This window comes from Nelumbo lutea, chromosome 4 (genome assembly GCF_056320005.1).
Source record: "Nelumbo lutea isolate HS-2025 chromosome 4, American lotus-T2T, whole genome shotgun sequence".
NCBI lineage: Eukaryota > Viridiplantae > Streptophyta > Magnoliopsida > Proteales > Nelumbonaceae > Nelumbo > Nelumbo lutea.
The window spans coordinates 60,615,911-60,638,750 of record NC_142687.1 but is presented as its reverse complement, the minus strand read 5'-3'; the positions used below and the strand labels follow the sequence as shown (position 1 = coordinate 60,638,750).

At 35.7% G+C, this 22,840-nt stretch overlaps 1 protein-coding gene across 2 annotated transcripts in view; it reads right to left on the bottom strand.

Moving 5' to 3' along the window:
• Positions 1-668: 668 nt before the first annotated feature.
• The window catches only part of SEC8 (subunit of exocyst complex 8), a 79,645-nt gene continuing 57,473 nt past the window's right edge, over positions 669-22,840 (bottom strand). Inside the window, exons 17-27 of one of the 2 annotated variants that reach the window (XM_088985101.1) lie at positions 17,426-17,538; positions 16,201-16,308; positions 15,060-15,257; positions 14,722-14,807; positions 13,819-14,014; positions 13,629-13,706; positions 4,722-4,823; positions 4,494-4,568; positions 1,388-1,483; positions 1,246-1,295; positions 669-1,168 (exon numbers count right to left, since the gene is read on the bottom strand). In XM_088985101.1, coding sequence (XP_088841227.1) covers positions 1,081-1,168; positions 1,246-1,295; positions 1,388-1,483; positions 4,494-4,568; positions 4,722-4,823; positions 13,629-13,706; positions 13,819-14,014; positions 14,722-14,807; positions 15,060-15,257; positions 16,201-16,308; positions 17,426-17,538 — 1,190 coding nt within the window. In that variant the 3' untranslated portion in view covers positions 669-1,080. The remainder of the gene's footprint in view (positions 1,169-1,245; positions 1,296-1,387; positions 1,484-4,493; positions 4,569-4,721; positions 4,824-13,628; positions 13,707-13,818; positions 14,015-14,721; positions 14,808-15,059; positions 15,258-16,200; positions 16,309-17,425; positions 17,539-22,840) is intronic. The other variant, XM_088985102.1, reaches the window with a different exon arrangement.

Sequence of the window (22,840 nt, the reverse complement as noted above, 5' to 3'; positions counted from 1 at the left end):
TGGGGTTATATAATTATAGTTATAACTGACGATGAACCCAAGGTTTCCATGAGCGTATGATGAACTCAGAGCCATTGTGAACTTGCGATGAGTTCAGAGCCATTGTGGGCTCGCAATGAGCCCAAAACCACCATGAAAGACATATGATAAGGACATCGGTATAAAAGACCTGCAAAAGAATGTAACACACGTATATTATGAGAACCCTTAAATGAAAGAAAACATCATCCCTAAAATATCTCATAAGACACATGGCGAACTCTTAACGGTGTCCCCCCTAACAACTAACACCGAATCTAAAATTTTCTTTCAAAATGGGAATCAAACTCTTTTAACTCCTTTTCAGGATCTCGAGATCTCTTCCTATAAAAAAAAGGACAAATTTATAATAAGGGAGGACATTTTGTTAATCAAAGCCCTTAACACACCTTTTGCCCTTTGCCTTCATCTTTCAAGGAGACCATCGCATGTAACCTTACCACACCACTCATACACTACCAAGCTCCCCCTTACACCATCGACAAAGGACAAAATGGTCCCCACCGGTCTAATTCCCAAATGCAAATCCAAGGGGGAGAAAGCAAAGGCTATATGTGAGGTGGCACCAACTACTTTAGTAATAATAATAATAATAATAATAATAATAATAATAATAATAAACACAACTTAAAAAAAAAAAAAACCTGAATAGATCCATACACAAAATGTTGTAAGTTATGACTACACAATCAATATGGCATACTCTAAGCAAAAAAATAAATAAAACAAAAAAATAAAACAAAAAAAAAACAAAAAACAAAACAAAACAAAAAATCAACAACTTATACATCAAATGCCGGAACTAACACCCTCATAGAGCTATATACAAATGTTGTATATGACTACACAAAGATTACACAACATAGCATCTTCAAGTAACAAAGATTGAGCAGCCTCATGGAAAGTAACTGCTGCTTATCCAGATATCATTAAAGAGGAATAATTGGATATTACACATGCTTGCAACATTGCACCTTTTCCCTAACAGGTTGCCTTGATATTCAATCCACCATATAGCAGTAAAACCCAACACAAAGAAGGCTAATGGGATAAAATCTGTGATACCCGCTCCTTTGCATCAGTAGGGATCTCTCTGCCTGGGACAGCGACCTTTAGAAGACTTAAATATCTGCAAAACAAAATACATGTGTTATTGACAACCACTTCCAAACTATTGGTAAATGACATCCATTTTCATCAACTTACTCTGCTGCTGTGAACAAGTATTCATGGTCGGTAATGGAGGCAAGCAAGGCCTGCAAAGTGCAAACATAGAATGAAAAAAGATGTTTAGAAAGGAGAACAAAGGGAATAAATATCTCAAGCCAATAAAAGTGATTGATCATGCCTCAAATGGCAAGTTTAGAAGCTCGTAGTATGTCCGAACACGATCAAATCTTTGTTGGACAGCTTCACTATCAATTGATGGGATAGCTGCAAGGGCCTGCAATGTTATGGTAATTAGAAAATATCGGTGTCCCTTTTACCCAAAGTAATGCTAGCATATACCGAAGAATAACATTGTTGGAGTTATAATCATGGATCCTAATGTAAATCTGCTCCATTAGGGTCTACTTCGCAATTTGGATATCTACAGTGTTAATTTGAAGCATCTCTCTTATTTAAGAGTGAGATGATACTATGATTTGAAACCCTAAATTTCATTTTATTCTTTCTTTTCTCTTATATCTCTCATGACAGCATGGTATCAAAGCAGATAAACTCTGATGAGGATGATGAAAATGACAACAATTAGATCTAGTTGTGAAATCTAATTCTGTATTTTGATCAGCATTTCTTCTCTTTTTTTTATTGAGAAAACTTAACCAAGATTTATTGGGAATAAAAGGGGAGGGGGGCATTTCTTCTCTTTCCTTCTATAGTTCTTGCTACCTGTTTGTCTAGTTTAGTGTCTACTCATTCTTAACAAGTTTTCTAGACTTTTCTGCTATAATTCAAATCTTTTTGTTCTTGTAATACTAGTTCTCCCTTTTTATTTGATTGGTTTGTGTTCAGATAAACTGATTTGTCGTGTTAGTATGATGACTACTCTAGAGTCTAGACCACTCCCTCGTTTTTGTTCCTATTTTCGAATCATCTAACATGTTAAAAGTTGTACTCCTTCCCTCATCAAAGTCTAGTTTTAATAGTTGAAATCATTCCTTTGTACAGCCTTTGTTGTCTTTACAATTCACTCATCTTGCAGTTTGAGAGAGTTTTAGGCAGCTGATTCTATTGTCTATGACGGGTGAGAATTGGTTGTTTCTTTGACCTGCTGTTCTTGGCTGTTTTAAGGAGAAGGTGCTTTCTTTGGGATGCTGATTTGATTATTGAAAGATTTTAAATAAACCAAGATGTAAAATTTCATATTTAAAGGTAAAGGACATGGTGGTAATGAGCAGTAAATGTTTGTCTAATAAATTCTGTTTCTAGCATGTACATGTTAGGATGCATAGAAGTTGTTTGAAGAAATGCTTGTGAGATTGTCTGAGCTTTCCAATTCCACAACACTTTTTGTTATTGGACTGTTACTAGCACATGTTGTAGTGGACATGTTTGCTGAAAAAAAGGGTATTTGGGTAAAGAAGTTATAATCAGGGATCTTATTGTGATATCTGCCCATTTAGGATTACTTTATAATGTGATATCTGCCCATCTGCTATAATTTGAAGCCATAATTTTCTTGTCCTCTTCCATCTTTTCTCCTTTCTCCTCTTCTCTCATACCACCACTCACTACAACAATCCTAAAGTTTCAATTTCATCTTTTCTAGCTAAGGAAACATGGAAAGAACAACTAGAAATTTTACCATTGCTCTATTTTCATAAAATTTCATCTCTTTCATCCAGCAAGATGAGTATATCTTCAAGCTTCCGAAAGGGTATATAGAATAATGGATTCCAAAGCAGTGATACTTGCAATGAGAATAAACTAAAATGTTTCTTTAATCTGAGCAAAACCCCATAGAATTGTGATGAAAGAAACATAAAGGTGCCTTCTTTACTACAATGGTCTCTCCGAAATGTGATATTAGATCTATTTCCCAACTTTATTCAGTAAGAGAATCATAATCACCATAAACTTTAATAATTCCTTTTCTGAAACCTTCATAAGAAGAGAAAACCTATAAATGGGGCATATTTGAAACAAAAATCCTTGCTATGTGGTCAGACTTGATAAACCCTGAAACTTCCAACAGACAATTATTTTTGGAAAACACTAGTAAGAGTTCAGTCACAGCTCGATATAAACTTTAAGATCGCACAGACATTCAATCAAGAGGGTCCACCACTACATTTTTCATGCACATATCACATTTACATGTAACCTCATGCCTACTATTTGCCAACTTCCACCAAGACAAATATTTAGTGGAAAAAGTGAGCGGATGAAGACTGAAAAGAAAATGCTGTTATGAGCCTGACAATAGCAGCCAGCCACATGGGAAAAGTCTTCCATGCACATAGAGGAAACCTCCTGAAATTTCAGGAGAAATCTGGATAATATTCTTATTACTACTAATGTTTCGGAAGAAACCTGAATAATATCCTTGCAAGGTAGAGGAATGTCCTTGTGATTAAATTCTAAGAAGTGCGAATGGTGTTTCTAGAATCTTAGGCTCTTAAAGATGTTCTACAAATCTTTGAGAAGTATTGAGCATTCTGGTGATGCTTTCCAGATTTCAGGTTTTCTAGAAATAGCTTCCAATTTTAGGGAAGAGAGTTCCAGATGACAGGATTCTAGATGTTATACCTGGATATTAGCACATGACTAGCATACAGGTGTTGGACAAGATACTTAGGGTGTGACACTGGATACTGCATAGATACTTTAAAAAGTACATTGTAGAAATAATAATAATAATAATAATAATAATAATAATAATAATAATAAATAATAATAATAATAATAATAATAGATATCAGAAATTTAGTTAAATTTGGCAAGACAAGTCTTGAGAAATTTTATTAGCCTCAAAAACTAGATATAGAAGCATGCTATAAGCATGTTACATAGGATATCCCTACCCAAATTCATGCCTTCAATTTGAGAAAATTAGGAGTCAATGTCCCTCTTTCCCATATCCATGTCCATGTCCAAATATGTATCTAGGCATATTGGTTTTTATATGTAAAATTTTGGCTGCAAATATCACGGATACACAGCATATTTCCTAAACCCTTCCATAAAACTAAGGTTAAATTATTCTTCAATTACAATACCCATCATATGCATGTGGATATAGAAAAGTAAAATATCCTTCATATCGAGAATATATCCTAAAATATAGCTAAGTTTCACCATATATACAAATGTTGCAGATAAAAATGCCAAAATATTGACAAACCAAATATACATGAATATCCTAAATAATAATTTTCCATAAAAATGAAAAGAACTTGTGACATTGAAAGATTAAAATGTCAAAGCAAATCCCTACAAATGAGACCTACCTGTTCCAATGCAATGGAGTTTCGGCATATCTGCTGAACCCCAAATAGGTTGATTGATTTCATATCCGCCAATGCCTGGCAAAAAGTTTTACATTTTCTATCATCAGTAATGAGTACAAAGAGTTAAATTAATTAATCTATAAATCTAACTAGAATTTTCATTTTAGAATGAGGCAGGTACAGCAGAAAGACTTTTAAGCATAAAACATGGAATGTTTACATGCAAACCTTAATTGACACATTTGCTGCAACACTACATATTCCGCCAAAAATATAATTCCTTTTTACTTCTGCAACAAAAGGTGCCATCTCCTCATCTCTGCGTGTTATCTACAGGGGAAAATAAACAGATAAATAGATAGAAAAAAGTTTCATGAGAACTTTGACATAGGGAACTCTTTGTATATATTGTTTGCTTGTACATATTTCATCCTTTTACCTTCTCAAGAAATAGAAAAGGAATATTCACATGCACCAATGTATGCCCTTAGCTCCAATCAAATTGATGTACTGATCCATTTATAATAAATGAGTGAAAGTACATAATTGATTCGTGTTATATTTGGTATGTTTCTGTGTAACTACCCTTAAACTGGACACTTATGAGACTCGTATTAGTTTAGAATGTTCTCAGCCGTTAGATAGACTTGAGGAAGTTTATCCTACCAAGGCTGACATAATGTGTTGCCAAGTTGGTCGGGGTGGCTTGTCTCAGCTACCAGGGTGAGACTCGAAGCACATGTAGTGTGTGTTTGTTTGAAGCATTGAACCAAGACCATTTTCCAACTATGCCCTGGACCTTGGAGACTGGTGGGCAAAACTGGAAAGTTGCACCTAACCCCTAGACTTGATTATGGTACTGCACCAAGTGTCAGATTGGGCTGTCTTTGATATGCCAATCAGTGAGATCCTTAGAGGGGGTCAAAACCTGGGTATGTCGAGGCAGTCTGAGAATTCACTCGAGTGGGTGACAGTGTGGTAGGACCAGCCCCTTTGTCGGACAAAGTGAAGGATCAGGGACTGCACTCTCTCTGATGCAAACCAAAACTGTCGGCAGTCGATTTTAACTGTGTTTGAGATTTGTATTGCAAAATATATTTATATGAAAATATATATTATGTTTTATGAAAAAGGTTTGCAAAAGGTTTTAATTCCTGGGATCCATCCGAGCATAGAATGCGACACTGTACCATGTAGCCAAGAGAGAGGTCCTCTCTTGTCGAGCAGTGTTTGATAATTAAGGGCTGAGAGGTTAAGTATAAGACCATTTAGAGCTATTATACCTGATGGGCTAATCTCACTTAAGACCATTGTCCTTGGGCCTTCATAAGATGGCTGGACTCAATGACCATTTAGTGTAAATGTTGGGCCCATTAAGAGCCCATACTGATGGACTTAGGGGTTCACTGTGTTTAGTAGTGAATTCGGCCAAGCTTTGTCAAAGAAGCTTGCTGAACCCATATGGCTTTTGTGAGGTCAATGTTAGAGTCCAACGCCATACATAGAGAGCCAAGTTAGCCAACAATTAATAAAGGGACGTGAGTCACCTGCTTTATGGGCCTAAAGCCCAAAGATTAATTGGATTAATCAGCATGGGCGAATTTGGGTATGGATATGGGTTTGGATCAGCAGATAAGGATAAGAGGATAAGTCTTATCCACTTAAAGAGTCCAGATCCAAATAAAGATTTGGATTAGATAACTCCTAATTAGATTAGGAGATCATCTCTTTAAGATCTATATAAATAGAAGAGGGCGAACTGCTCCAAGTTTACACACTGCTCCCAGTTCTCCCTCTCTCCTTCTGCTCTTGCCGCCCAAACCCTAATTCGACATCCATTCTTGAATTGATAGAGATCAGTTCTGATTCAAATATTTGCAAGAAAATATCATATCAATTTCGTGCTCACCTCCCATGCTTGACCCAAGCTACTGGATTGCATTTCTTGCTGAAGGACTGCATTGCTAAACCTACTTCATCTCAAGCTGGGCCATGTTCAGTGGAAGCGGGTTTTGGTATCCTCTTTGGACGTGAACACCTACTTTGGGAGCTACATGTGTGGATTCCGTATCAGGTATTGCTCTCCATTTCTTTTGGTTTTAGATCTGGTCCGGTTTGGTTCAAGAACAATCCTTGAAAAATGTAGTTTTTCTAAAACTGGGAATACGATTCCCGGAAGGGAGAAAAGAAATTTTTTAAATTTCACCCAGCCACCCTACATGGTTCGGCCATCCATATGATGTATTTTCCCTTCCTTCAATGGTATCAGAGCTAGGTTTAATCTTGAACCAAAATTAAATCAGATCTGAAACAAACCCATATCGGTAGAATTGTTCTACCTGATTTGCACAATTAGCAGTTTTCTGAGAAATCAGTTCTCAGTTTTTGAGCGATTTGATCTGAAATTAATTTTATTTTATTCTACAATAACTTTAGAATTGTTCTATTATTATTTCTTGAATTTTTGGGTTGTTGGTGTTATGGAGATCAAATTCTTTATTAGCGCCAAGATTTGTGCACCCTGTGATTTATTCATTTGATTTTGGTCTGTGAATAATTTTTTTTAATTTTTAGACAAAATGTATTAGGATTGTCTTGCTTAATCGCCAATGTATTTTGTACATCAAGGTCCCCATGGAGGGTTGTCTTGCTTAATCGTCAATGTATTTTGTACATGGTACTATAATATACTTTTATATTCTTAATTTTTATATTATAATAATGAAACAAACATTATTAAACTAAAATATTCAGTTTGTGAGTTAAAATACTAATTTCTCTTTCTTATTTTCTTATTTGTTAGGGTTCAATCAACATGCAAATTGTCTTGAACCCTTGAAGACTTCAAAACCTTAAATGATAAGCAAGGAAAAAAATTTTCTTCTTGTTTCATCATTCCTTTTCTTCTTTTTCTAGGACAAAAATAGGAGCTCACCTCTATTTTCTGAAATTTGGTTTCTCACTTACTTTTTTTCCGGAATATGTTGATTTTCTTTGTTTTAAATGAAGTTTATACATTTTTTATGAAGACTGTATACAACTACTAGTGAAATATGGTTTCTGCTTGCTATGGAACATAGGGAATTACCCTAGGATTCATGGTTATTATTCAAAAAATAAATAAAAATCCATCACCTAGGTGCTTGGAAACTATGTGTAAGCTGATTGGCTGCACCCAAGCTGTGATCAAGCCTCCAAAGGTCCAAGGCAATGGCGTGACTAGATTGGGAGAGAAAGAAAAGGAGAGAGAAGGGAAAAGGGATCAGATGGCCCCCTTGAGGGACTGCCTACATCCCCTTCGGCAATGGATCAGGCCACTATAGTTCACCATATCTAGAGTTCTAGTAGTGAGATGGAGAAGATGATGGAGAGAGAGAGAGAGAAGTTTGGAGGGAAAAGTGAATGGAGAGTGAGAGAGAGGAGAGACAATATGGGTCCCCAGGTGGGTCTATTGTGTATTATTGCTCATAGGTCCCCATGTGGGTATGGAGCCCATATTTATATGGGTTTTAACTTTTAATTGGTATTTCAGAATGTTCTAGCACTAAGTTGGTGCTAATGGATTTAATTAAATGAATAATAGTCTTAGACCGATTCAGTTTGACTCAAGTTCATGCCACGTCAACCAGGTTAATCTATATCTACATATTAAAATGGAATCCTCATACACCATTAACTCTCTCTCTCTCTCCCCCTTCTTTCCTATTAAATCTTTTAATAATCTCTCATCATTAATTATGCCATTAACTCTCTCCTTCAATAACCCATGCCACTAATTCTATCTCATCTCCATTATTCCATTAAATTGCATAAAATACATTAACTTTATCTATCTATCTATCTATCTATCTATCTATCTATTTAGATATATATATATATGTCTTTTTTCTGGTTTCTTCTCAAAGGCAACTATCTTTTTCATGTTTTTTTTTTGAATTTCCTAATTTTAAAATTGAACAAAATAACTCAAATGACCAAACAACTCTAAGACTTTTAACGGTCCTCATATACACCATTAACTCTCTCTCTCTCTCTCTCCCCCTTCTTTCCTATTAACTCTTTTAATAATCTATCATCATTAATTATGCCATTAACTCTCTCCTTCAATAACCCATGCCACTAATTCTATCTCATCTCCATTATTCCATTAAATTGCATAAAATACAATTTAACTATAATTTTATAAATATTAGATATTTTTGTATTAAACTGTAATTATTAGTAAAGATTAATTATATTGAAATTGAGATATTCAATGATATATTATTTTGCTAAATAATCTACTTCCATTTAAAAATATAATCCATTTATATTAACTATTGTTATTGATAAAAAAATTATTAATATAATAAAAAATTCAATTAATAAAATAAAAAAGATAAAATAAAAACTTATATCAATTTAAAACTAATATAACTAATGCAAAATTGTCAAACAATAATTATTTTTATAATTAAATTTATTAATTTAAAACCAACTTAAGTTCCACTGAAAAATAAAACATTATATAGTTAATTAAATTTCAAAGGAATTTAAATTTAATAAAAACTTAATATACTTAAATAAATTCAATTTTTAATAATTTCAAAAATTAATAAAACATACTAATTTTAAATATAGTTTATCTATTTTAAAATCAATTTCAATTCCATTTAAAAATAAGGAAAATTATACAAAACCTCCTTGGGTTTTCTAATTATCCTATGAAACTCCTCAATGTTTTGACCTTGACAAAAACCTCCCCTATTGTTTTGATAAAAGGTGCAAATACCTTCCTTTCGTCATCATTCCAAATAAAAAATGTTGCTGTAATGCATTAATTTTACTTCACTTCAGCCTTTTTACCTTATTTTGTCCAAGAAAGTTGTCAAGCAAAATAAATTAGTGGAGGGTAAATTTAAAACTTTAAATTATGTATGATAATGCATTAACAATCATATGGGTATTTTGGTAACTTATATGTCTTTATTACCAAAAATCCAAGAGAAATGAGGTATTTGCACTTTTTTTTTCAAAACTATAGGGGAGGCTTTTGTTATGGTCAAAACACAAAGGTAGTTTTGTAGATTTGTTACAAGAGGATTTTTTTTTATAATTTTACCTAAAACAAATACAAAAAATAATAATAAACCAATAAACTTAATAAAAAAGCTCTCACTAAAGAACAACTTAGATTGTGATTGGATAAACTAGACATAACCCCAAAAAATAATACATGAATTGATATTAGATGGACACCATTTAATTGGAAACATCATAGAGCTCCATCTTCAATTTTTCTTATAAATAGAGCTTGTGCATTTCACGGTTCCTGACTAGTATAGTTTTATAAATCAACTGTCTTACACTGTTGGACTCACAATACTTAACATTTTCAAGTATTCATGGGCTCTTTATTTCCTCCACAAAGAATATGACTAAATTCTGACTGAGAATCATCAACTCATAAACATGTGACAGGATCAGTCAAGAACAGTGCAAGTTAGACAGAAAGTTTCTACAAACCCATTTTATTTTTATCAAATACTAAGCAAAATGTTTACTTGCCTATTCCCATCTTCAAGGAATCACTTATTCTGGTATAGATGATATTGTTCAATAAATAAAACAAAGTGATGTCATACTTGATGGACAGATCTCTTTTGTACAGTAATAGTTGTGTAGATCTTGTTAGATAGTTGTATGCCCTTAGCTACAATCAGAATGATGTACATTATGAATTTATTGTAAATGAATAAAGTACATATTTGATCATGTTCCCGTGGTGTGTTTCTGTGTAATACCCTTAAACTGGACACTTATGAGACTCGTGTTAGTTTAGAATGTTCATAGCCATTGGATAAGTCTGGGGAGATTTATCCTGCCAAGGCTGACACTAGTGTAATGCCAAATGTTGGGGTGGCCTGTCTCAACCGCCAGGGTGAGACCCAAGGCACATGCAATGTAGGATTAATTGAATCTTTAAACCGGACCAAATTTCCAGTATTGCCCTGGACCTTGGAGATTGATGGGCAAAACTGGAAAGTTACACCTGACCCCTAGACGCGATTATGATACTGCACTAGGTGTCGAATTGGGCTGTCTTTGATATGCCAATCAGTGAGATCCTTAGCGGGGGTCAAAACCTAGGTATGTTGGGACAGTCTGAGAATTCATCTGAGTGGGTGATCATAGTGACAGGATCAGCCCCTTTATCGGACAAAGGTAATGATCGGGGATGCACTCTCTTTGATGGAAACCAAGACTGTCGGCAGCCGATTTCAATCGTTGAGATTTGTTTTGCAAAATATATTTTATATGAGATATAAAAGTATATATATTATGGTTTCCAAACGTTTGCAAAATGTTTTAATTCCCGGGATCCATGTGAGTAGAGAGTGCAGCATTGTTCCTTGCAGCCGAGGGAGAGGTCCTCTCTTGTCGGGCAGTGTTTGATCATTATGGGCTGAGAGGTTAAGTGTAAGGCCATTGAGGGTAATACCTGATGGGCTAATCTTGCATCTGCCCAAAGTTCCGGGGTGTTACAAGGTGGCTTGGCCCAGGGACCACTTAGGGTAAGTGTTGGGCCCATAGAGACCATGTGATGGGTTTCAAGGGGTGCACTGTCCATAACAGTGTATTCGGCTAGGCCTTGTAACAAAGGCTAGGCTTAACCCATGTGGCTGATGTGTAGATCAATGTTTGGGTCCCACACCATACAAGGAAGCCCAATTGGGCAGCAGTTTGGAAGGCTGAGTGAGCACATAACCTTATTGGGCCTAAAGTCCATTTTGAACTGGGCTAATTTGATTAGTTAAATGAGGGGCGAATTCTGAGATTAGATTAGCAGATAGGATTGGGTCTTAACCCTATCCACTCAGAGAGTCTAAATCTGAATGTGATTCAGATCTAGAAACCTCCTAATAGGATTAGGAGAGGGCTGATCTAATCTGCAGATAAGATAAGGGTTTACCCTTATCACTTAAAGGGAATTCTTATCCAAATATGATTTGGATCAGCAACTCCTAATGGGATTAGGAGCTGATCCCTTTAAGCTTATAAAAGGAGGAGGGGGCGACAGCCTTTAGAAGACAGTTGTGTTGAAAAGAAATGGAAATAACACTAATTTAAATAAGCACCAAGACTCTTGATTCTGACAACTTTGCTTAATGGTGAGATATGTTGGCATCAGTAAAAGGATAGCCGGGTTCAGACAATGTTAAGTTGGATCAGATTACATTTAAACACCTCAATGGCTTTTGTAAAGCATTGCTACAATGGATTTCTTTTGGATGATAAATAAATTCACATAATTGTGCATCATCCTTCTCATCTTATAAAAACAACATAACTTAACAAGGCCTTATCCCAACTGTATAGATTTTTTTTGGATCAACAAAAAAGACTTACTAATAATAGAGAAATAATGAATTACAATAGTTATAGGTTGCAGTAATGCATTAACCCAATCTACAAACACATACAAACAGTTACAGTTCTGCACAGTACAAAGTAGATCTATTTGCCCCCTGTTTTGCTAGGGTAACCACCAACCCATTTGGAGTCCTTTTGACCCAACCAAACCAAGTTGTCAAGGCGATGCCTATGCGACAAGGCACCCTTTGAGACTCGCCAAGCAGTTTTGTACTATGTATTGTAAAATACTTTTTTATTCTTTATTTTTTGACATTAAAATTATAAAATAGGCACTATTAAACTAAAATAGGCACTTTGTGTGTTTATATACTAATTTGTTTTTATTATTTTCTTATTTGTTAGGATTTAATCAATACAAACATTGCTAAATGTTGTATTGAACCCTCAAAGGCTTTAAAACCTGAACCAATAAGTAAGGAAGAACTTAAAACTTTGTCTAATCAACACATTTTCTACTACAACTACAGTACTACTACTACTACTACTACAACTTAAAATTTTTTCTTTTCTTCTTTTCCTATAACAAAAATAAGGGTTCAGCCCCTATATTTTTTGAATTTTCTTTTCCTTCTTTTTATTCTTCTCATGAATATGTTGATTTTCAATACTTTAACATGAACTATATACTTTTCTTATAGAAATTATGAATAATTATCAAGGAAATATAGCTATGGTACCTAGGGAACTACCCTTGGATCTATGTTTTCTATATAAAAAAACTTATCACCTAGGGGATGCCTAGGCGCCCGCCTAGGTGACTAGGTGACAAGGCGCCCCCTTGACGCCCAGCCTCGCCTTGGCGCATTGAAAACTATGAACCAAACTGAGAGTTGAACCTCGCAAGTATTTCAATTTCTCTGTAGATAAATTTGAGCTTCCAAGGTGCTGATGTGATGTTTTTAGCCCAAGAAATGACCAATAGTGAGTCTCCTATTTCTAAATCTATTGTTCCAATCTGTTCAGCCATCTTTAAACCTTGAAGTAGAGCCAGAGATTCAGCCTGTATTGAGTCACCAATACCTATTGGTCCTGAGAAGAGTGCCACAACTTCACCTAGATAGTTTCTAATCACACCCATCATACCTGCCCTTCCCGGGTACATCTGTTTGTGCTACTTCAGTCCAGTTTCTTAGAATGTCATTCGTGGAGAAGTTTATGAATAGTTCCATGGTCATCACCCAATGTGCAGAATTGGCTACATGAATACTCTTTTCCAGTAAACTCTATCAAATTCAGGGGTCATATCCTGTGTGAAACTGTCGGCCCTCAGATCATTTCTCACTACCTCAATCAATGTACATTTTGTTCTCCATAATACTGCTAAAATCATCCTTCTGATGGTTGCCACATAAAGATACACAAAGACTGTTCAACAGACAGAGTGCAATACAACATGAGTCATTAGAGAACCAGGACTAAAGCAACCACGCAGGTTCAGAACACATTCTTTAAGATGTATCAAGAAGGAATGACCAACATATTAATTATTTTCAGAATGCAGAGAAAAATTTTTGGGTGACTCTCACAGTTATTCCCAAGTGAAAATAGCCTCAATGTCTTCTGACATGAAAAGGATTTGATTTTGTTTAAACCCCACAGTAATTAGAAAGATAAGAATTCATATCAACTGCATGGAAATTCACATGAAACTACCTAGACTGTATTGCTTTGCGAAAAAAGTAAAGGACAAGCGAAAAAATGAAAAGAAAGTAATCTAACCTGTGCAGTAAGTGAAATAATAAAATCATCTGGCTCTTCTGCATCTTGATCGTCCAAGTATTCCCTACTAGTGATTTCCTGTTTGAATTAAGTGACTCAAATTTTCTATTGCTCCAGGGAGACTTAACCTCATAAATATTAACTTGAAAAGCATAAAAATGCGTATCAACTACTAAGGAATATTATATACCTGCATATGAAAGATTGTCTCCAACTGCATCTCTACACGCAAAACCTTAAGGCAGTCAATTGCTAATTTCCTATACTCTTCAGCAAATGATGCCAAATCCCGGGGAGGAGCACTGCTAGTGCGTGTATGCCGATGAGTCTTATCCTTGGGGTTCTCCTCTCCTTCTTCTGGTGGCCTTAAGGATGCTTGCCCAAGCCTAAATTATTGAGTTGTACCATTAATAAACCCTGAACACCCCAATAATGGATGGTCTTTGATCCAAAACAAGAATTGCATACTGTATGCTATTAACAACAATGTGAAGATTATAATGTAAAAGTTTCCTCATGCCTTGCTCTCTGAATGAAGTAGATATTTTAAGCTTCTAATATGACAGGAAACTTCTTACTTTCTTAGACCTACAAAAGAAGGTAGAATCTCTGCCTTTGATAGGAAAATGAGGGCATAAAACTCTGAAGGTATAAAATATTAGTCATGCTTTACAACAAAATAGATTCATGTAATAGTGCCTATCATAAAGGAGCGGCAAGGCAATGCGTATGCAGATTGGCTTCAAAAGGTGTAGGAAATAAGACAGAAGAAGCAACACAGAAAGATTGGGTAATGTTGGCTATAAGATAAAATAAAATAAAGAAGCTATAAATATCATCACCATCATCAAGTCCACATGGGTGGAGGGTATTCCACTGTTACATAACCAAGGTTATTGTTATTAGGGTCTTTACTTGGGTACTCTTATATTATTACCTCATTTTGCTAATTTTCTATTGCTTATAAAAACATTAGCTACACTGACTAGCAAATATATTTTGCTTAATCTGAACAAATCTAACTAAAGATAGCTCCGACATAATAAAAAAAAAAAAAAAAAAGAACTAGGCATTAGCGGATGCAACCACTTGCCTCTCAATAGAGTCCGCTACATATTCCAGCGAATCGCTAAGGGATGCCAGCAAAATGAGTTTGTTATCATCTCGGATTAGATTCTCCTACACAAGAAGCATTGGAAATAACAGAAATATACTTGAGTAAAGCTTGTATTAAAGATTGATAATAAGTATAACATAAAATTATATGTACAAAAGAAAGGGTTTTAAATCCAGAAAAGATGCATAGCTCAAGAACAACAGTTCAAATAATCCAATTACACATTAAGAAGAGACTTACCAATTTACTGAAAATATATACGGCTTACCAGGTTAATTATCAAGTGTAACAACTTTATATCATATAAGGTGTACCTGCTTGATTGGGCGCAAGCTCCACAGTAGATCACTTATTTCTGCCTCAACTTCAACAGTCTCAGCATCAGAAGCACTACATTCCATACTTTGCTGACCAAATGAACTTGGTAAGCATGCACTAGATGGATCAAGCCGCATCAAGTTTTCAATATCATGCCTCCCTATAAGCATATAACTCTGCTTCTCAAGAACAGCCTGGATATTGATCAGAAGACAATGAATCAATAGGCACCATTTGATTCAACAGGAAAAGTAGTGAACAACTAATCGTTGTTTGTTTACAGTTATGCAGCAAGTACATAACATGCTTCTAAAATCTTTATAGCAGTGTTTTAAAAGGCATGGGAGGCGCATGTCTGGAAGCACACCTCCAGGTGAGGTGCCCCCAAAACGCCCTGAGGCATATGCCAGTTTACAGTTATGCAGCAAGTACATAACATGCTTCTAAAACCTTTATAGCAGTGTTTTAAAAGGCATGGGAAGCGTACACCTGGAAGCACACCTCCAGGTGAGCTTCCCCCAAAACACCCTGAGGCGTATGCCAGAAGCGCTGACACCTCTGAGGCATATGCCTCAGGTGCAAGGGGCGTACGCCTCTTACGTTTTTTTCATGAGGCGTGCTAGAGGAATACGCCTCATGCGCCTCATGCACACCTCATGTAAAAATACAGAAAAAAAATGAAAAAAGAAAGAAGAAAAAGAAAAAAAAAAGAAAGGAAGGGGAAGAAAAATAATGAAAGACAAGAAAAATAAAGAGAAAAATAAAGAAAAGAAAAGGAAAGGGAAGGAAAGATGAGGGGAAAGAAAGTGGGCCAGGGACTCGCGTCATACCTCCGCGTTTTAAAACTTTGCTTTATAGTGTCAACACTGATAGAACACTAGCAGAGACACATATTTAATTCTAGTTGATTGTGACAGTTAAAATCACTATCTTATGGAACTATTATACCTTATTTGTGGAAAGTTATACAAATATCCAAAAAGTCCTCAAAACAACCATTTTCATTAACTTGGTTTCATTCTCCATAGTGAATAAGGGCAACAAATTAAGATCAGCAGACAGAGGAACAGTGTAGAATAGATTGGAAACAAATGGGAGCAAAACTGCCACAATATTGATGAAAATAAAATAACTTGCCTCCGTGTATGATGTTCGGCATCTTTCATAAGTCCGCTCAAGGAATGTTTGCACATATTTCACAAGATCTCCAGCATATTTAGGCATTGCTTGTGCCCAACCAAGCACCTAACATCAATGATAATATATCATCAGGGTACATCAGAATTGTCGACAAAGGTAGTTATAGCCATTAAGAAAAATAGCATAATCTAGTTCAGGAATAAGTTACAGTAGCTTTGGTAAAAGATCTAGGTACAGATACATATATCCATTTCCCATAGCTCAAACTTACAACGAGAACCCCTAAGGGAGTGTCTCAGGGCATGTTCGTTTGCTCTGAAGTCTAACATCTGAAAGTGCAAAATTACCTTAAGAGGTATATTGGTACTGGTGAACTTTTCTTTCCTCTGAACTCTGAATGCAGAGAATGTTGTTCTGAATTCCGAATTCTGAATTTTGAAAATTATCAAATATCCATTTTGACCCCATATATGAGAGTTTTGTTTGTCTTTTTTGGGGGTATCAGTGGAAAACAAAAAGTTGTACGATTGCACTTTAAGAGATAAGAGGCAACAGAAAACGAACAACCATATTTCTCTTAAAGTTAAAAGATTCCTTTTAAGAGATAAGAGTTAAGAGGAAACGAACAGGCCCTTACTTTCTATTCTTGCTTGTTTCTTGTTTCTACCTTTTTTTTTTCTTTTCTGAACTGAGAACTGCCCCTTAGGTAGGGATGGCAATTTCCCCCGTAAAATCGGGGCCCCGCCCCAAATGGGGGGGGGGGTTTATTTTTTTTCCAAACCGAGGACGGGTTTCATATATAATTCCCCGAACCCGAAGGTAAATTAGTAAAATATCTCTAGGTTTAATATTGATATTTAAAATATCTCTAAGTCTTCCCTAAATTCTGAAAATCCTAGGATCCCATAATTCCATTTTTGAATTACTGCTAAAGTATTATAATTCAATTCCTGAAATACCCCCAAATTCCTATATCATGTGTAAATTGTCCACAAAATAGATAATTTTCAAGTAGTTGCCTTGGAGCAGGGAAAATTTGGGGATTCCCCGTCCCCTACGAGGAATGGATGCCCCACCCTGAACCTGCCCCACCACCAAGGACAGGGCAATGATGGGGTAAAATATCTTGACTACAGGGTGGGGACAGGGAGGGGTGAAGAATAGACCAAAGGATTTATAAGTCTGATGTTGAAAGATGCTTGTATTTCTCTAACTCTATTACCTCCTTCGCTAAGAAATCAATAGCTAGAAGCCCCTGCAAGACAGGACGTCCCTTCTCAACTGATGGAGCATAAGTAGAAGCAGCATGTGCTCGTGGACGAAATGCAGCTGGACCTACAAAAGAAATTCCTTAGAATCAGATTTAATCATTTAAATTAATAGATGAGAAGACCATTCACAAGTCAACAAGTTGGTGCATGGTACATGTAGCATAAGTAGAAGCAGAATGTGCACCGTGCACTTTGCTCTCGCATAAATTAGCCCATTTTCTCAAGTGATCTTCCCTAGTAGCTCCCAGTGCCCAAAAAAAACCTCTCATTATTCTCTCAAGTCTTTACACAACTAAGGAATTTTGAAAACTAACATGTAATAAATGTGCAAATTTGCAACAATCAACCTGATTAGGATTATTCTTCCAACCAAAGATAAATAACTTTTTACAAGTTACAAGTCTTTTAGAAAATCCATCAAAAACCAGGTTCCAGAAAGCAAGGGCTTTAAGATTACCATTAGAAGTCCAAATTAGTTCATCAATAATTACATTATGGTACAACCTATATCAGTTTATTTACCTATAAGATTCTCAATATTAACTTCTGCTAAGCAACTCTCTCAACTAGTGATTTTTAAGTTTGAAATTCTCTCAAAGCATCTAAAGATGTACGTTACCGTCTCCTACTACACTACAATCCTCGGAAAAAATAATGATGTCATTTGGCAAATTGAAGATGTGTAAAACTCTCCCCCCCCCTAAAGATTTCATTTGCTTTTCTTTCTACATCAACATGATTTCATTTGGGTGTGTATGCTTCTTACTTTCCTTAAAACAATCTTTACATACTTTCAATACCTTGGCTTTCCTTGAAATCAAAAGAAAAAAGTTTTAAATGAGCCTCTATTACTGCTTATTTGATCTGCTTAAATTAAGAGATTCTGAATTTCAATCTGCTATTGAGTTGTTAAAATTGGATGGGTGAGTGGTAAAATTAGAAAGGATTGGATCAGGAATTAAATCGTATGAAGGAACCTAGGAGTAGTTCCAATATAAAAATGGATAGATTAGACTGAGTGGTATGGTACATGCATAGAATACCATCCACAGAACCCATTGGAAGAAGTAATCTGTTACAAGTTGAAGGGGCTAGAAGAGTTAAGGGGCAGACTGAAATGGACTTTCAAGCAGGAATTTTCTAACACACAACAATAGGCTCCTGCCACAATTATTAACAAGAAAATAAAGAAGAGAAAATAGAAGAAGCAAGAATTAGTTCTACCATGGCTGCTGGCTATGACAAAAAGAGAATGGAATCCCAAATCTGTAGAGATACTACGGGCTGACCGGTTGGGACTACCTTGTACCTTATTGTGCATATATTTTATTCTTGCATGTTACTTTACTTTTTCTTAGAAGGGCACAATTGTCCTTTCTCCTTTATGTAATCTTTTGATATATAATACAAATCTTTTGGGTGTGTAGAGGGTTACACAACCCATTCAACTTGTCTAATCTCTTTTGAACTGTCTTGGTCAAGTTCTGAATAATTGGCAATTGGAAACCTTTCCTTTAAAGTTTTAAGTCTTCCTCTACTATCTGCTCATGCCTTACCTTGCATTAAATTCTCCTATCTTCAAATAGATGGCGTTATGAAGCTTTGACATCTGATCTGTTATCTTTTCTATTTGAACACTGTATTTTCTAGATTGGGAAAGAGGAACCTTACATAGAAAATGTGTAGACTGCCTTCCATAAACAACCTTAAAAGGACTCCTACCTGTGGTTTGACTTAAAAGCAAATTCATCCTAAGTAATATAACCTCTCATGATTTTGCATGATCTACTGTTAGCTATTGGGCCATAATCTTCTTTTGTTATCTATCTTTTATGTTTATGGGTCTAAGTTTATTAGCTCTCTTTTAAGTGTTTATTAGTAAAGCCACCCTATTAAGGGCAATCTTGTAATTATACTGTAAATTATGATTAGAGTTAAAAAATACGATTAAGGGGGCTGGGAGACAGTTTGACCCTCTTCTCCCAAAACCCTATTCTCTCCTTTTCTTTTCTTTTTTTTTTATCACTAACAGTGGATTTTATTAATAGTTTGGAAAACCAAAATTACAAGGTAAGGAGCTAAAGAATCTTAACAACCAAATACCCTATAAACCCCAAATCATGGAGCAATTACAAAACAGCCCAAAACATAGAGTTCTGTTCAACCCTTGCCTAGCTAGACCATCTGCCAGTGCATTAGCACTTCTCACTATCCATTTACAACCCTATTCTCTCCTTTTCTCTTCTCTATTGATACACACTTCTCTATTTTTCTGCTTGTTTTCTTGATTAAACCATAGGTTTCTTGCTGTTCTGGTTTACATCTACTACCAAACATTGCAATAGATTTCTCAAACTCCTATTTACCACTCCTATTTGGTCATCAATTTGGAGATGGTGGGAAGAACTATATTGCAATTTAGTCCCAAATTTCTTCAAAAACTCAAAAATAGGAAAGGAACTTGAATGTGATTCCCTACTTGGGATTTTGGGCCTAGCTTGGGATTTTGGATTCAGAAGGGGTCTAAGGGATAATGAATGTGATTCCCTACTTCTCTTGCTTTCAATTTTGGAGAAGGTTTACTTGGGCCAAAATGTTTATGACAATTAATCCGGTTCCCAGCCCATGATGGCTTGTTTTCCTGTGCCTCCTTTACTTTTCTAACCCATTCAAAAACATTGAGGTTGAGCTTTCCTGTGAGAGAAATCTGGTGTAAATCAATCCCTCCTAAAGCACAAGACTTTTGTTGGAAGTGCTACAGAAAAGAAGACCAAATAAATGCCTCTCATCATGTGTGTGTCCTTTGTAAGGCTTGTGATGAAACCCTCCCCCACTTACCAGTCCCCTGCTCCTTTGTGTCTTGTATTTGAGAATACTTCTGCTCTTTCTTTGGTTGAAAATAGCACCCCCCCCCCAGGATGTAATGAGTCTATTCAGCTCTGATTTCCCCGTGGTGTAGACTATCTGGGTAGGAAGAAACCAAAGAATTTTCAATGAAAAAAGCAAGTCAATGGAGGAAGTGATTGAAACTATAAAAAACAAATCTGCACATTGGTTTAAAATTTTGAAACTCTTCAGCCATATCTCTATAAATGGCATTCTAAGGAATTGAACTGAAGTGGTACAAACAGAATTACATAGAGGAAGTGTAAGAATGGAATGATTGGAAACCACTAGCAACAAATAAACTAAAACTGAACTTTGATGAGAGTTCCTTTGGTAATCCGGGGAGAGCAGGTATAGGGGGACTGTTTAGAAATCATCAAGGAGAAGTAGTGGCACTATTCTCAGGAACAATCAGCTTTGGGCACTCAGTTATGGCTCTCATACAAGGTTTGAAATTGGCGGAACAAATTGGAACAACAGAAATAGAAATTGAAGGAGATTCACTCCTGGTCATAGCAAATCAGTTCAGCACCTTGCAAGTTCAGATTTGTCTTCAGAGAAATTGACCTACTTTCAAAGAGGTTTAATTCTAGTTTCAGATGAATAAAAGGGAAGCAAATGGATTGTCAAATGTTATAGAAAAACAAGGAGCAAACAAAATTTACTTTATTCTGGGCAAAGCTGTAATTTATTTGTAACCTGGATCACCATATTGCTGAAACTCTAAATTCTTGTACTTTAATCAGTAACTAATGAATAAATAAATGTTTTATAAATGTTTTATTTGCTGATAAAAAAAAAAAGAAATTTCAAATCCCTATCGGAAATAATCAACTTATGAACCCCATGCAAATGAACCACTTCTTGGATGTTGGAAGTACACATTAGCAATGTTAGAAGTATTAGTTGTCTTCTTACAGCTTATAAAATGTGCCATTTCATAAAATGGCTTACATCTCCCCATAGTGCTGTTTCGCCATGCTTATATCTTCCCATAGTGCTGTTTGCCCAGAAATTCGTGTCTTCCACAAGTGCATAGGTCTTATCTCTCACAAAATGTTCTCCTGGTTCACCTCTATGTAAACCTGATATGTTGGCTTCTCAAGGAGGAGATTGGGTAACACACAAGCAACTTCCCTTAAAGAAAAAACAACTATCCAGAACATATACATCTTGCACCCCATTAGTATAAACCTTCCAAAATTGAGCAAAGTCAGGGTCTGGGGTACAATTCATTAATAGAGGCAAACCCAATCACCTTAGTTGTCATTGTAGACAGTAACATTGCTCTCTTCTACCAAGTACATTTGTCACCTTGTTTTTCACTCCTGACTTGTACTTTGACACAAGTTAACTCCTGCATAAAATTCACCCATCCACCATGTTGACAGCCACTAGTTTTATGTTTCAAGACTTCATGATCCGAATAAAGAACGAAGGAACATTGGATTAGGTAATACCTCCAATGCCAAAGCACTTCCACCACTGCATATAACTCATGGTCATAAGTGTTGTACCTCCTTCATGTTTCACTAAGTTTTTCACTCTAATAAGAAATGGACCTTCCTTCTTGGTTAAGAATTGCTCCTACACCAATACCTGATACATCATAGTCCACCCTCAAACAATTTCTCAAAACATGACATAGCTAACACTGGTCTTGTACAGAGCTTCACCTAAAGAAGCTGAAAGCTCCTCTCGGCTTCTTTACTCCATATAAACCTGCCTTTCTTTAAAGAATCAATCATGGGTGCTGCTATAGTGTAGAAATCTTTGATGAAGCACCTATAACGTGATGCTAAATCGTGAAACTCCATGTTTCTTCAATAGTAGTAGGTGTAGGGAAATTGTAGTTGTGATTATTAACTTATACGCCATCTTAACTCACATTATAGTCCACCCTCAAACAATTTCTCAAAACGTTGGCATAGCTAACACTGGTCTTGTACAGAGCTTCACCTAAAGAAGCTGAAAGCTCCTCTCGGCTTCTTTACTCCATATAAACCTGCCTTTCTTTAAAGAATCAATCATGGGTGCTGCTATAGTGTAGAAATCTTTGATGAAGCACCTATAACGTGATGCTAAATCGAGAAACTCCATGTTTCTTCAATAGTAGTAGGTGTAGGGCAATTGTAGTTGTGATTATTAACTTATACGCCATCTTAACTCACATTATAACTCAAAAACAGCAGCTACACTGTTAGAAAATGACAGTTTTTCAAGTTAGCATAAAGTCTCAAGAACTTTCTTTAGATGTCATCAAATAAGCAACCACAATCTTCGTAATAAATGGTTTTAGGACTATTAGTTAAACACATAAAAGTGATAGGAACATTAAATAAGCCAAAAGGCACCACTGATCACTCATAAAGGACATCCCAGATCTTGAAAGTTGTCTTCCACTTGTCACCTCAAATTCTGAATTGATTGTAGACACTTTTCAAGTCAATTTTGGAAAACACCTTAGCACCATGAAGTAG